Source organism: Larus michahellis, chromosome 1 (genome assembly GCF_964199755.1).
Source record: "Larus michahellis chromosome 1, bLarMic1.1, whole genome shotgun sequence".
Classification (NCBI taxonomy): Eukaryota; Metazoa; Chordata; class Aves; order Charadriiformes; family Laridae; genus Larus; species Larus michahellis.
The window spans coordinates 203,174,344-203,187,730 of NC_133896.1; the positions used below are offsets into that span (position 1 = coordinate 203,174,344).

Sequence of the window (13,387 nt, forward strand, 5' to 3'; positions counted from 1 at the left end):
CCGCAGCTGCGAAGACCGATCCCTTATGGTTTGAGGCGAGTTCGCGTCTATACCGGAGCTGAGGGAACAACGGCACCCGAGGGAGGCAGGCAGACAGGACTCCATCAGCACCCCCGGTGCCCCACGGCCGCTCAGGATGGCGCATGCGCGGACCCATCCCCGCGCCCAGCAACGCGCAGGCGCAGTGGCGGGAGAGGTGGTGCGGGCGGGGGTGGGCGGGGCTTTCCTCAGGGACGTTACAACTCGTCGAGGTTGGTGGCGGCGCCATTTTGAATTGGTGGAGGGTCGGAGGCGGCGGTCGCCGAACCGGGCTCCGTGTCCTCCCCGAGAAAAACCAGCGAGAAAGCAGCGAGGTCTGAATATGGCAGCGAATAGGAACTTGAAGCAAGTGCGGATCGAGAATAGCTCCCCAGCGGCGCCCCTGGGCATGGTGGGGGGGGGTGGCGGCGGCGGCAACCTGAAGGGATTGCGGGGCCTAGAAACGGAGAGTGAGGCGGCGGCGGCGGCCATGGCGCTGGTGCCGAGCAAGGAAGGTGGAGATGAAGAGCAGGAGGTTGGGTTTACCATCGATATCAAAAGCTTTCTCAAACCTGGCGAGAAGAGCTACACGCAGCGCTGCCGACTGTTCGTCGGGAATCTGCCTACTGATATCACGGAGGAAGATTTCAAGCGCCTTTTCGAGCGCTATGGGGAGCCGAGCGAGGTCTTCATCAATCGGGACCGTGGCTTTGGCTTCATCCGCCTGGTGAGGACCCGCGCGAGCCTCTGTGGCTGCCCCGTAACCCGGGGGCGTCTGTCCCTTGCTCCCCCCCACCCGCCTTTCCTTGTCGGGCGGGTGTAAAAAAAGACAGTAGCTGCCCCTCGTTCTCTTGTCTTTCCCCTTGCTACTAGCGCTCTTCCCTCCGCTTCCTCTTCCTTCTTCCCCCTCCCCTATTTGCCTCCGTATACCCAAGCGGGAGGCCTGCCTTGTGAGCTGCCTTCCCAGCCCCTCGCATTGAGGTTCCCTCCTCTCGACGCGGTACCCGCGGCTTCGGGGGCGCTTCCACCAGTCACCGTTTACGTGCTGCTGCCACGGGGACTCCGGCAGCCAGTTCTTCAGGGAATGGAGGAGGATGTCGTTGTGCGATCTGCTTTGTTCGTGTAATACCTGCATAAAGGCTCGCCTTATTTAACAGGGAGAATTTATCCTACATAAAGACTAGACAAAAATCCTTCTTTGCGTAGAGGCAAATTTCAGCCTGTGCAGTTCATTGAGAGTATAAGTTTCGTTTATGAAAACACAGTTAAAGACTGGACAGGATTGTTTCGAAATACTACTGCTCTAGGATCGTGAAAACAAACAATATAATACAAAAATTGCAAAGAAATGGGACCTCGGGTTGTTTAAATTACTTGTGTGCAGATAGGACTAGATTTTTAGGGATAATACAACATTCGATTAAATGTGCTCAAGTTGAGCACGCTTAAAAGGAATAATCTGAAAAGCTTATGATACTGTATTTAAATGTCAATTTAATGTGCAGGATTAGTTTTCATGACTGCCACGCCTAGAATGAACTGATTTATATCAGTCTGGGAATAGCTTTAGTGTCTCTGCGTGTGTCTCTAGTTATGATTTTTCCATATATTTTACTGGTTAGGATTTTTTTTTCTTTTTGGTTGTCGTCTTAAAGATAAGTGCTTGTGGCACTCTGCCGTACATCTTTTACCCTGAGAATCCCTCAGCCTAAAATAGCAGTTTTCTGGAGGAAGTGCGATATATTTACGTGTCCTTACTCAGTTTTGTATGTAATGTAGATTAGATATAGCTTTTATCTGAACTTCCCTTTTCCGTTACGTTTAGGGAATATGTTATTTTTTTAACAATTTGCCTAGTCAGTTGAACTGTGGAGAAAATGGCCATGAGAATAATTGCCTTAAATGTAAGGGATTGCAGGTATCAAACTCGGTGGAAATGTCTGAAATGAGAAAAAAGGCAGTTCTACAGACTGTCTCATGGATGTGGGTGCAGAAATCCCATAAATGTGAGAAGAATGAATGTATGAGCAAAGCAGGTAATTTCATCATTTATTGATGAAATTCGAATTGGACATCAATTTAGAGTTCATCATGGTAATGAGCAAGTGGGATATTTTTGCTTATTTCAAAACAAAAACCCAAACGAAAACCAAAACACTTTAGATCTTGTATGGTCATACTTGAAAATACTGTTTCCTACTATGTGGAGCTAGGGGTGCGACATATAGGCATTTGTGTAGGTAAATATGAAAAAGCATCAAGTTTTCAGCTGTACTGAAAGCCTTTGCAGAGCAGCACAAATGTATCATAATGAGAATTTAAGTTCTCTAATGTCCAACAAAAATTTGCACCGATGTGTTTTTTTTAGAATAAATCGTAGGGGATGACAAATGCATATTTTTTTTCAATCAGTGGACAGGAACTTTGGTGTTTTGTTGTGGGGCGCGGGGGGGAGTTAAATAACCCTGATGCTAATGTGCTCAAGTTAAGGAAAAGACATTGCTACTTTTCTCGGGTGGTGGTGGGGGAACACAAAAGCAATATTTGTTGTCTTTGAAAATAAAATATATAAAATATTTTATATCTTGAAAAAGGAATCTAGGACACTGGCTGAAATAGCAAAGGCAGAACTTGATGGTACTATTTTGAAGAGTAGACCACTTCGAATTCGATTTGCTACACATGGAGCTGCCCTAACGGTCAAGAATCTTTCACCTGTGGTTTCTAATGAGCTGCTGGAACAAGCATTCTCTCAATTTGGGCCAGTGGAAAGAGCTGTTGTTGTAGTAGATGATCGTGGCAGAGCTACAGGAAAAGGTTTCGTAGAGTTTGCAGCAAAACCTCCAGCACGGAAAGCTCTAGAAAGATGCAGTGATGGGGCATTCTTGCTAACAACGTAAGTTCCCAGGCTTTTGTTTGAATTTGTGCGAGTATATCTTTCTGATGTGAAAGAAAACTACATTCATGGGTATTCCGTAGTTCCTATTTTATTTTCAAATTAGGAAAGCTGTGAGGTGAGAAATTAAAGTGTTTTACACGATTACACCAATTATGCTGATTTGATTATTTTTGGTCAGGAAAACCATCTTTTTCTGCTTACTGTTTTTAAGACTTGTAATTACCATATGAAAGTCTGATAGCAACATTTTGTTTTTCCTTATATATATACACAATATTACTTTTTCTTCTGTGTATAGTAGGACTTTTTCTAGTGAGACTTCATTTTCACTGAGTGTACTCTTCCTGATCCCAGTAACAATGTGACAAAATAATATTCCTCTGTTTTGTAGCAAAACAGTGCACTACATTGCTGATACTTCTTGTAAACTCATGAAAGTGTTCCTGTGTTTATTTCTATCTCAAAAGGTTTATTTGTGGCTTGAAAGGCCAGAAGTACTACTTTTTTTTTTTTTAAATGAAAACTTAGAATTTGCAGAAGTTTATGGCAACCAGCTCTGGAAAACTTTCTATTTCAAGGGCAAGCAAGCTTGCAAATTACAGCACTTGTCTCTTATTTCTGTACTTGCTGAAGACAGTTGTTAACTGCTGTGCTTTAACACATTCACTAGTAACATTTTCAAATGCTTTTTTAAAGACTCTGTGAAATGATAGATATTCAGGATTTTTATTTTTTTTAAACTTTCCTGATTTTCATTTGGGAAAACAAGGCATGGAAGCTTGCTGACATCAGATTGGGGAATTTGTAGTTCTTTTTCTCTTCCTGCCCTGGCTGTACTGTTGGTCTTTTATCTGCTTGAGGATTTTGATACTTCCATAAGCCACTTGTGCTTGCTAAAAGAACAAAAGAGTGTTCAGCTGTGTTTTTGTTCATTTTTGGCTGTTAAAACACGCGAAGGTGCTTGCTAACATGATAACATGGGGGCTATGAACATCAGATCCAGCAGAGGAGAGAATGTTGCCAGGAGAAGACTGCAGGTGAGGAAAGGGTCTGGAACTCCTCTTTCTCCTGGTAATCTTATAAATTTTATGTGCCACGGAGCTGACCTGGTGGCTACAGAGTATATTCAATCTGAACATGTCTTTATTGTTATCAGTTGGTGCCAGCAATTTGTTCCCTTCCCCTGGGTTTTCTTGGCATTTGTATTTGAATGGAAGCATGGTGAGCCAAACTAGGGAACTAATCTAGTTCTGTGTTACATGAGAGCTATTCTTGGCATGAGAGATGGTGGCAGGGAAAAAGAAGCTGGGATATGAGGGAGGGTATTTTTGTTTTACCAGATGGATAGATTAGCTGGATTGAAATGGCCACCTAACTGTGGCCTGAGTGAATAAAAAGCACTTGATCTTTGTCTTGCTTAGGTGGCTGACATGTTCCCTAATGCACAATTGCAAAGATAATTAGCATCAATCTGCTGCCATGATACTTTTATGCTTTGCTTCAGAATCTAAAATTTTACACTTTTAGCTGAAAACTCTTTGCCCAATAAAAAGAAAATCTTTAAATTCATGGGCTAAATATATCAAAACTAGGCATTTGAAGCATTAATGAGAGATTTAAATTTGTTGTTTTAAATCATAACTTGTTAACACCACAGTTCAGTTGCATTTAAATAACAGTACTGCCAGGAATTGACGTGCAGGTAACATCAGGAGAAAGAGTTGTTGAGTTGTGAAGTCTGGAATCACAGATCACCTTTTCAATCTGCACTTGCTGCTGGAAGTTTTCTTTTTCAGCTGTTGCTGTTAAAATATACTGATTTTTTTCTGTGAAAAGATCTGCAAAGTGAAATAAAGGCGTGGAACACAATAAAAGGTTGCCGGCGTTTTGAAAATAGCGTCACTAGCTCTTTTCTTACCTCTTCAAGGTGTGTACTATGCTCCCAAGACTGATGCAGAGAGCTTTTTACACAGTTCAGGATCCTTATATTGCTATTCTTGGCAGTACTGGCTAATACTTGCCTCTGATTACTACAGATAATGAGAATTCAAGGAACATGTTTTCAAAGATAAATTAGGATTCTGATTTGTGAGAGTACAGTTGTTCAAAGAATGGGTTTTAAATAACTTAAGGAGAAATTGTTTTTGTAATTATCACTGGAATATTAATGCCAAATTCTCAAGCTGTTTTCAATTGTAGAGTAACTTTCAAAAGAAACGTTTAATATTCTCGGAAATATGAATGGGTTGCATTTGTTCTTTTTTGGGTTTGTTTGGTGCTTTCCCAATATAATCATGACCCCTGTGTTCCCTCACTGAAAACAAAAAGCTAGTTCCTTCCTAAATATTTTGTAGTTGTTTGATTGTAATTGTTTTGGTATATTTTTTTTAATCTTTAAATACTTCATAGCAAGTAGAATTACATGAAGTAAGTTGTGGTTTCTATGTGGAATAGCTGGTTTCAAGTATAGAAACAATTATTTTCAAAGATAATTCTTAAAATCAGCATTCATTGGAATACTACAATTTAAGAAGAGTTTGCAAGACACAGGAATTATAGATGACATGTTAGCTTTTTGGAATGTTTCCTCAAATACTAAAGTAACTTTATCTACTTCATTTATGATTCAGTTGTTAAATTGAAACTGTCTTCCAGAACACCTCGACCTGTTGTTGTAGAACCAATGGAGCAATTTGATGATGAAGATGGGCTTCCAGAGAAGCTGATGCAAAAAACACAACAGTATCACAAGTAAGTTGTGTGTTTAGCTTTACTTTATAAAACATGATTTAGATACTTAGTTAGCTTGGTAAATATACGCTAATTTTTATTTTTGCGCTTCAGTGACAGAAAGTATTGATATGTTGTGCTGTTTTGTGCTGAAGGATTAAATAGGGCCATGCCAAGATTTGGTAATCATAGTAAAATTCAGACTTACCTTGTTGGTTTAAGATGCGGTGCATTTACTAAAGTAGACAGATTCCTGGCCTACACTGAAATCAGCTGGAGCTTGTTGCCAGCCAAGGCAGTCTTTTATGGATTAGGGGTGTGGTCTAATCCTGCAGTGATTTGTGTAACCACATATTTTTGTTCCTGAATAGCCCCTTAACTGTTTGTAAAGTCAGTGGAGTGTAAAATCTTTGCAGCTTCCATGGTTCAGGTAAAACTTTGAGCATGACATGAGAAAGTTGAGTTTTGATCATGAGGTGGAAGAGAAGACACCTCATCTGATAATATTAATTTTTAATATTGAGATTTGATTGCCATTTAGAAATCATGTTGCTTGAAGCTAAAATGCTTGTTCTGGTAAGGCTGTAGAATACCACTTTTAAAAAGTTACAATATTAGTGTTAGAATGTGAAATAAAATGTTGGCACCTTTTAATGTTTAGAGATTCTGGATAATATTCTGAGTTGTCTAGTAAGCTTTGATATTTATTTAAATAAATTGACTGCTTGTTTTAGAAGGTTGGACACAGTTAATTTAGTGTTGCAGCTTAGTATTTTATATTGATATAAACATGAATTTTTATGTTAAAATTATATAAATTGAACAGATCTTTATTTGGACAATTTCTCTGATCACATTACTTGTCTTAGCAGCTGAATTAAGCTTTCACTGGTTTAAAATGTAGTCATCTGACAGGTTGATTTAAAGTCAGATCTACACTTGAAGTGATTGTTTATAAATTCTTTGGCTGTTACAGCTGTTGATCTAAATGTGTCCTTCTCTACATTTTAACTGCAAAATTTTTATTAGGGAAAGAGAACAGCCTCCACGTTTTGCTCAGCCTGGAACATTTGAGTTTGAGTATGCTTCACGGTGGAAGGCTCTTGATGAGATGGAAAAGCAACAGCGTGAACAGGTTGACAGGAACATTAGAGAAGCCAAAGAGAAACTAGAGGCAGAAATGGAAGCAGCTAGACATGAGCATCAACTAATGCTGATGAGGCAAGGTAAAATCAGATAATCTACTAGTATTAAATTTGTTTTGTCACAGATTTTCTGTGTAGCATGTAGCTGTATGTTAAACTTAGAGATTTTGCCAGACGCTATTTAATTAAATGCATTGAACTGAGAAAAAGGAAGTAATCTTTTTCCTTACATGTGTTCCTTGATGATTTGCAGGGATTAAGAAAATGAGAAAGGGGTGATTGTCTAGGTTTGTTTTCTTCATTTCTTAAATTTTTTAGTGTAAGTAGTTTATGTAAAAAAATTGAATGGTAGCTTCACATTCATGAGTAAAACTATTTTCTATTTTTGGTGTTGCTTATGGTACTAGATAGGACTAAGTACTGTTTGTGGGCAACGTGCAGGAAAAATTAAAAAAAAATTAAAAAATGATAGCTCATGCTTCTTTTGGCTGTTCTGTGCACCACTGGTATGATTTTAAATGTTCCAGCAGCTAATGTTGTTTTTTTTTCTTTTGAAACCCAGCTGAGAATTCTGGTGTGTGCATAGTATTATATGTATGTAACAACTCAAAATAACTCACAGTTGCCGTGAATTTCAGTCATTCTTGAAATTTTAAGATCATATATCCCTCTTTTGTAATTGTTTGGACATTTTCTGCTAGCACTGGGGGAAGAAAGTCCTCAAGCAATTGCTTTCAAGCCCTACCTTTAAGAATGGAGCGGGGTGGAGCTTGTGTTTCTTGGGCAGAGAGGACAGTAGCAGGGCGAGTGTCTGGTACTTCCTGCTTGTTAGCCTTCTCCCCAAAACAGGTTTTCCCAAAATGCTGTGGACATGCAGTCGCTGCTTTCCAGTTCAGAACTATTGACCTACTAGTTGCTTTTCGTTTCCTCTGCATGACTGCTAAATTGCAAGACTTGAGTGGATCAAGTTTTAATATATTACAGATCTTTTGGAAAGGATCTCAAGGTTTGTTTGCATGAATGGAACACTGAAGTATTTTTCTTTTTTAAATCTTAGTTTAAGGGAGATCATGGCTACATGAAAAAAACTGTTATCCCTAAGAGTGTTAGATCATAAGACAGTACAATAACTAGCGTGATAGGCTGAATAAGGGTGTCTTGGCATTTTAAAGGAATTTGAACTTCTTGAGATTCTAAGTAGTGGGTGCATTTCTAAACTTAAACCCAGGTAACTCATACAAGCTGTCTGCTGCAATTTTTTGGCTTTACGTAATGCTTATAAGGACATTTTTGTCGGTAGTATGACCTCCCTGTGTGAGACTGGTTTATCTTAATTTTTTCTTCTGACTTGAATGATGTGTTGAAAATACCTATGTGAGCTGAATTAGAGTATTCACTAAATTGGTGGAATTAAAGTACCTAAATGCTTGGATATATTGAGTATAAACACATAGTCTTTTAAAATATGTTTTAAAACATTTTCATAACTGGAAAAGAAAAGGAGTATATTTAATTTTTATATAGTATTCTTAGATCTACTGCAACTGAAAATTGTCATTAGGACAAAGTTTTCTTAGCCTGTTTTTTCTAAATAGGCATGCTTGCTTTTAGTGTGAAACCATACTGTTTGTATAAGATCTTGTACTGAAATACAGAGCATAATAAAATACAGAATTGTTTTGAAATGCCGAATAGCTATTGCAGTGTCTGAAATGACAACTGTCAAGTTGTTTCTTGGTTTATTTTCCAGCAAAAAATGTTAAAGCATTTGGTTTGCACGTAAGCATAGGCATAACTTACAGATGAGGAATGTGAAAGTTAATGTGATATAACAACAATGCCTATAATACACAGTACACAATCTCTTTTCAATTAGACACACATTTTTAATTTTGTGTATATGTGTGACTGATACTGGTGAAGATGGTTCAGTGCTGAAAATACAGATTGGATAGAAAAGGTTTTGATGATAAAACATGGGAGAACTGCTTAGGCATGTTTTGGATATTAAGGTTTCTTTTAAGGATTCTGTGAAGGAAAAAAATATTCCTTTTTTTGAACATTTATTAAGCTCCACTTTTACATGGAAGAGAATTACCCCTTCCGTTAAAGAGCAACTAGAATATGAATGCTTTTGGTGCTAATATTCCAGTGAGGAAACATGCTTTTTGTTATTCTGAGAGGAGGGTTTTTTTCTTTTGCCATTTGTGTCATTGGTACCAAATAACTTGGAATTTTGTTCAGATAATTAGATTTCTGCTTATTCACCTGCAGTTGTTTAATTTGCCAAGCTCTAGTGGTTAGTAAACAAAACATTCCTTCTGTTTTAATCTTGGTGACTCTCTAGCTTCATTGTATATGAAAATAAGGTGGTTTTTTTCTCTTGTATTTATTTTCAGACATTGGTTGCTTCGAAATCTTGCTGGTCTGAACAGTATCTCTGTGTGTAAGTTCAGACCATGCCAAGAATATTAATTATATTAATGAGATTGCATCACAGGGTTTTTAAGAAAGGTGCAATGAAGCTTTTGAGGCATCAGAACCTACAATTAGTGTTTTTGTATACCTGTTGCACAAACAACAGATTGAAAGGTGTATTGAAGTAGTTATTCTGAAATATGAAACGATATATTAATTGTTAGGAGCTAAAAAGAAGATTGGAAGGGTGAGCTTACTACAGTCCATATACTCTTGCAGGTGAAGGTTTTATAGAAATTGCTTCATGACAGATAGTAGGACTTGAACTAGAACATGTGGGCTTAAGTACTCAGGTTTTTATGGTGTGGTATTAATACTGAAGGTAGACTTCATTCGTTTGATATGTGTAATTTTTCACTTTTAAGTGTCGTGTTTTGACAGATTGAGTCAGAAGTAATTTGTAAAGCAGAATACGTGTTTCCATGTGTAAGTAAATTGGCATGATGTTTCTGATCTACATGTTGGTGGTATGCTTCAGACTTCTGTAAATACTCTTTATAATGGTGGTTAAATAGTTCATGAAAATACTGGAAAATGTGACTGAATTTAACCAGAAGCTTAATTCTTTATCAGTTGTATGGAAGATGGGCATTTGTTTTCCATTTTTAAAACTGGAAAAATAAGCAGCTAAAACAACTTAAAAATCTTTTTGGACTTGGTATCCCTACTTGCAGGATTAACTTCTGAGGTGAGAGTACACTTTCACCTTCTGCCCTGTGCAGAACATTGAGGATAAAATGAAGTTGCTCATTTTTAAGCACAAGAAAGTGCAGAAGCTAATGATAATGCTTTCTGTCTTTTTATTTCACAGCTGCTTTAGTGCAGGTTTCTTCTGTTCAGAGAAGGGGCCTGTGTTCAATGTATGTCAGTCCAGAATTACCATCATTGCAGATCTTTTAATATGAATGGCTCTGTGCACAGCCCAAACTTGTAGATCTGTATTTCATCTGGCTAGCAAGGCTTTGTGCCAAGATTCTGCCATTGTGAAATAAATTCATAAATCATAAATGAAAATGTTGAACTTCAAAATATTGACACTTTCAGGAAATGCAATAATCAGCTCTGTGCTGTGGAAACAAAGAGACTAGAAAAAGTAGGACTCTACACTTTAAGAATAAAGGGGAGTAAATGATAATTTTCTGGCAATTAGTGGTAGAGAGAAAATAGGAAATCCTGTGCCAGTGGATTAACAAAAGAAAAAGGGAATGCTACATAAATTTGAAAGAACAAAGAACTGAAAAGGAAACATCTTTTCCCACAGTGGACAAAATTGAGCTCCCCGGGCGCTGCTCAAGTATCAGGGTAACAGTGGCCAAGCCTTCTATGGCCAAGCACAGTTGGAAAGAAGCAACCCTCAGGCTTTGTGATTTGAGCAAATCTTCAATATAATCATTTTATTGAAGTGTGAAATGTGTTAATTTTGCAGAAGAGATTGGAAAAGCAAGCCTGCAAAATGTGCGTGAGAAAGGACTTCTAATGTCAGTAAGGGTGCTATGAGAGTAAAAATCTGATAATCTTTTTTGTTAGAAAAAACAAATAAATGATGTTTTGGTGAAATGTATGAGACATTGTAGTTGGTTTTGGACATTTAAGTAAAAGATTAAGTTGTAATAATATATGCTGGTGTAAGTTGGAGGAAAGTGGTTTCCATAGCTAAAAAGATTATTTAATTAGTATAGTGAAGAAATGCAAAGAGGAATGTGTAGAGTAGTTGAACTGACACATAAAAGGCATGTAATAGGTGCTATAGTGGAATGTTCCTATAAATAATGTCATGTGGCCAATATCCTAAGAAGATAGAAAAGGCGAACAACTGCTTTCTAACAAAAAGTAGGATTAATTTTCATTGAAGAAAGCATAAATTTCCAAGCAGACATCAATAATGTGACTGGTCATAAATTAGTACAGCAAACGTAATTACTGCTAGTTGTGCCCTGCTTTTTAAGAGCATTTTAAGTGCTTTTTAAGAGGATAGATATGGCTGTTCCTTTCTGGTAGTGTTAAAAGATTAGTCATTTGTCTACAAGCAGAGTCATGTAATAAATCTCTATGGAGGCTCAGATTGCATGCACATGAAGTTCATACCATTTTTTTCTGATGTGTGCCATGCAGTGGTCTGCAACAGGTAGTGGAGGGTATAAGCCCATACATACTGTACTAGTTGCTGGTGTGACTTTATCAGTACACAGCGTTGTAAGAAAATTGATGCGTTGGCCTGCTTGTAAAACCAGGGTGTGATTTAAGAGATTGAGAGTTTTTTCTCCTTTTCTTTGTTTGAGGACTTCCGATTTCTGTTTGCATAACCTGCTTCAGAGGCTTTGCTAGTCCTGTACTTTTCCATGTTTCTGTGTGCTGTGCATCCAGTGTTTTTTCATATACTAGACTTAGCTTTATGGGAAGAAACTAGTTAAACGCATTGAGAAATTTCTTTAAAAATTGAATGTTAAAACTGTAATCTGACAGTAATAGCAGTTTCTTGTGTTGCCACATTTTTGATTGGCAGCTTTTATATTTATTACATTTTTACTCCTGTTAGATCTCATGAGACGTCAAGAAGAATTGAGGCGTTTGGAAGAACTTCGAAATCAAGAACTTCAAAAACGCAAGCAGATACAATTGAGGTATTTTTTCTTCTCGTGTGCAAACATGTGGCATGCAGCTGCTGTAGGTGTGTGTGAATTTAGATACTCTAGATTGTAGAGCTTGCTTTTTATATAAAGTAGAAATGTTTCTGCTGCTAAAAAGTTGCTTTTCAAAAACGTAATGTGTGATGCTTCTGTTAATGTTCTTGAACAGAAAAAATGATCAGTTATACAAATATAAAAGAATGGTTTCAAGTATTTCTTGATTTTTTTCATTTATTTCAACTCTGTTCTTGTGTAAGTTTCTGAGCTTTCTAAATAGTGTAGAAATGTCTTAATGTAATTTTTTTTATTTCATATTTATTTTAGCCTTGTGATTGAAGCATAGCTGTAATAGATGTGAATGTGCTTCTAAGATTTATGGGCAGGTGGTCTGTATGCGGAACAGTAGCATTGCAAATTTATAGTTTGACATGAGATTTTGGGGGGTATTTTCACTTGATATTCTGGTACGTAGCAAACAATTTTTCCTTTAAGATCTGTTTCATACAAATACTTGTTTTCATGCTTCTGCTAAAATTTAAGAAAATAGACATAGTATCATCATGTTGATTGAGTTTATACTTTAAATGTTAAATATCACAAGAAGTGTAAATGAGAAAAAAGAAAAAACACAGACACCTTGTAGAGTTAAAAATCTGTCTTTTGGCCGTATTGAAATGTTTTAATCCATAGTGAATTGTTTAAAACTGAAGTATTTTAATCTGCTTAGCAACGTGTGGACAGAACAGGTGCAGAATATGCTAGTATTGTAATTACCTATATTCCAGTTAAAAATATGAATAAATACTTCAGTAATATTCAAATCCATCAGGTGGAGTAGATTAGTGCCTTATACTATATCAAAAAAATAAATAATGGCCAGTTTTGTTTATATGCTTGATCTTATCTCCTGAGACTGAGTACAAGCCTGAACGGGTCAAGAGTCTTAAGTTGACATGGTTTTTGAAAAATTTTCTAGACATGAAGAAGAACATCGACGTCGTGAAGAAGAGATGCTGCGCCAGAGGGAGCAGGAGGAGTTACGACGACAGCAGGAGGGAGGATTTAAACCAAATTTCATGGACAATGTAAGTAAAATTCTATGACAGAAGTCCAAATTCTAAAAGATTTTTTTTTGTCATATTTTTATATTCTAACTGTTGAGCTGCTGCCTTCTTGTTTACTGTTTTACCTTCAGTATTCCATTGTTCTCATGAGTGGAGTCGTACAAATTTAGTAATGTAGTTATTCTCTTGTGCGATGGCATCACTGTTGTTTTTCCTACACACTGGTGACGTAACGCTTCAGTTAAGTGAAGGTGTTCTGGTAATAATTTGACTTTTTATTCAGGAAACGAATTTTTCCAGTAAAATAATAGAATTTTTCTAAGTGGGAGGTCATGGAAATAAATGATGTTTCCATGGGGAGGTGCCCTAGTTTGACTGAAGGTTTAAATTTTAAACCAGTTCAGGCTGTTAAGCTTGCTTGAATTG

The 13,387-nt window shown here is 37.4% G+C and overlaps 1 protein-coding gene across 6 annotated transcripts in view; it reads left to right on the forward strand.

The window, feature by feature from the left end:
* Positions 1-225: 225 nt before the first annotated feature.
* Positions 226-13,387, forward strand: part of PSPC1 (paraspeckle component 1) — a 73,128-nt gene continuing 59,966 nt past the window's right edge. For 5 of the 6 annotated variants that reach the window (XR_012584906.1, XR_012584907.1, XR_012584908.1 and 2 more), the window contains exons 1-6: positions 236-745; positions 2,613-2,914; positions 5,573-5,668; positions 6,677-6,873; positions 11,807-11,891; positions 12,874-12,982. Coding sequence is in view for 2 of the 6 variants with exons in the window: in XM_074569928.1 (XP_074426029.1) it covers positions 362-745; positions 2,613-2,914; positions 5,573-5,668; positions 6,677-6,873; positions 11,807-11,891; positions 12,874-12,982 (1,173 nt within the window). In the remaining 4 variants the exon portion in view is untranslated. Of the gene's footprint in view, positions 746-2,612; positions 2,915-5,572; positions 5,669-6,676; positions 6,874-11,806; positions 11,892-12,873; positions 12,983-13,387 lie in introns of all 6 variants that reach the window. The other variant, XM_074569902.1, reaches the window with a different exon arrangement.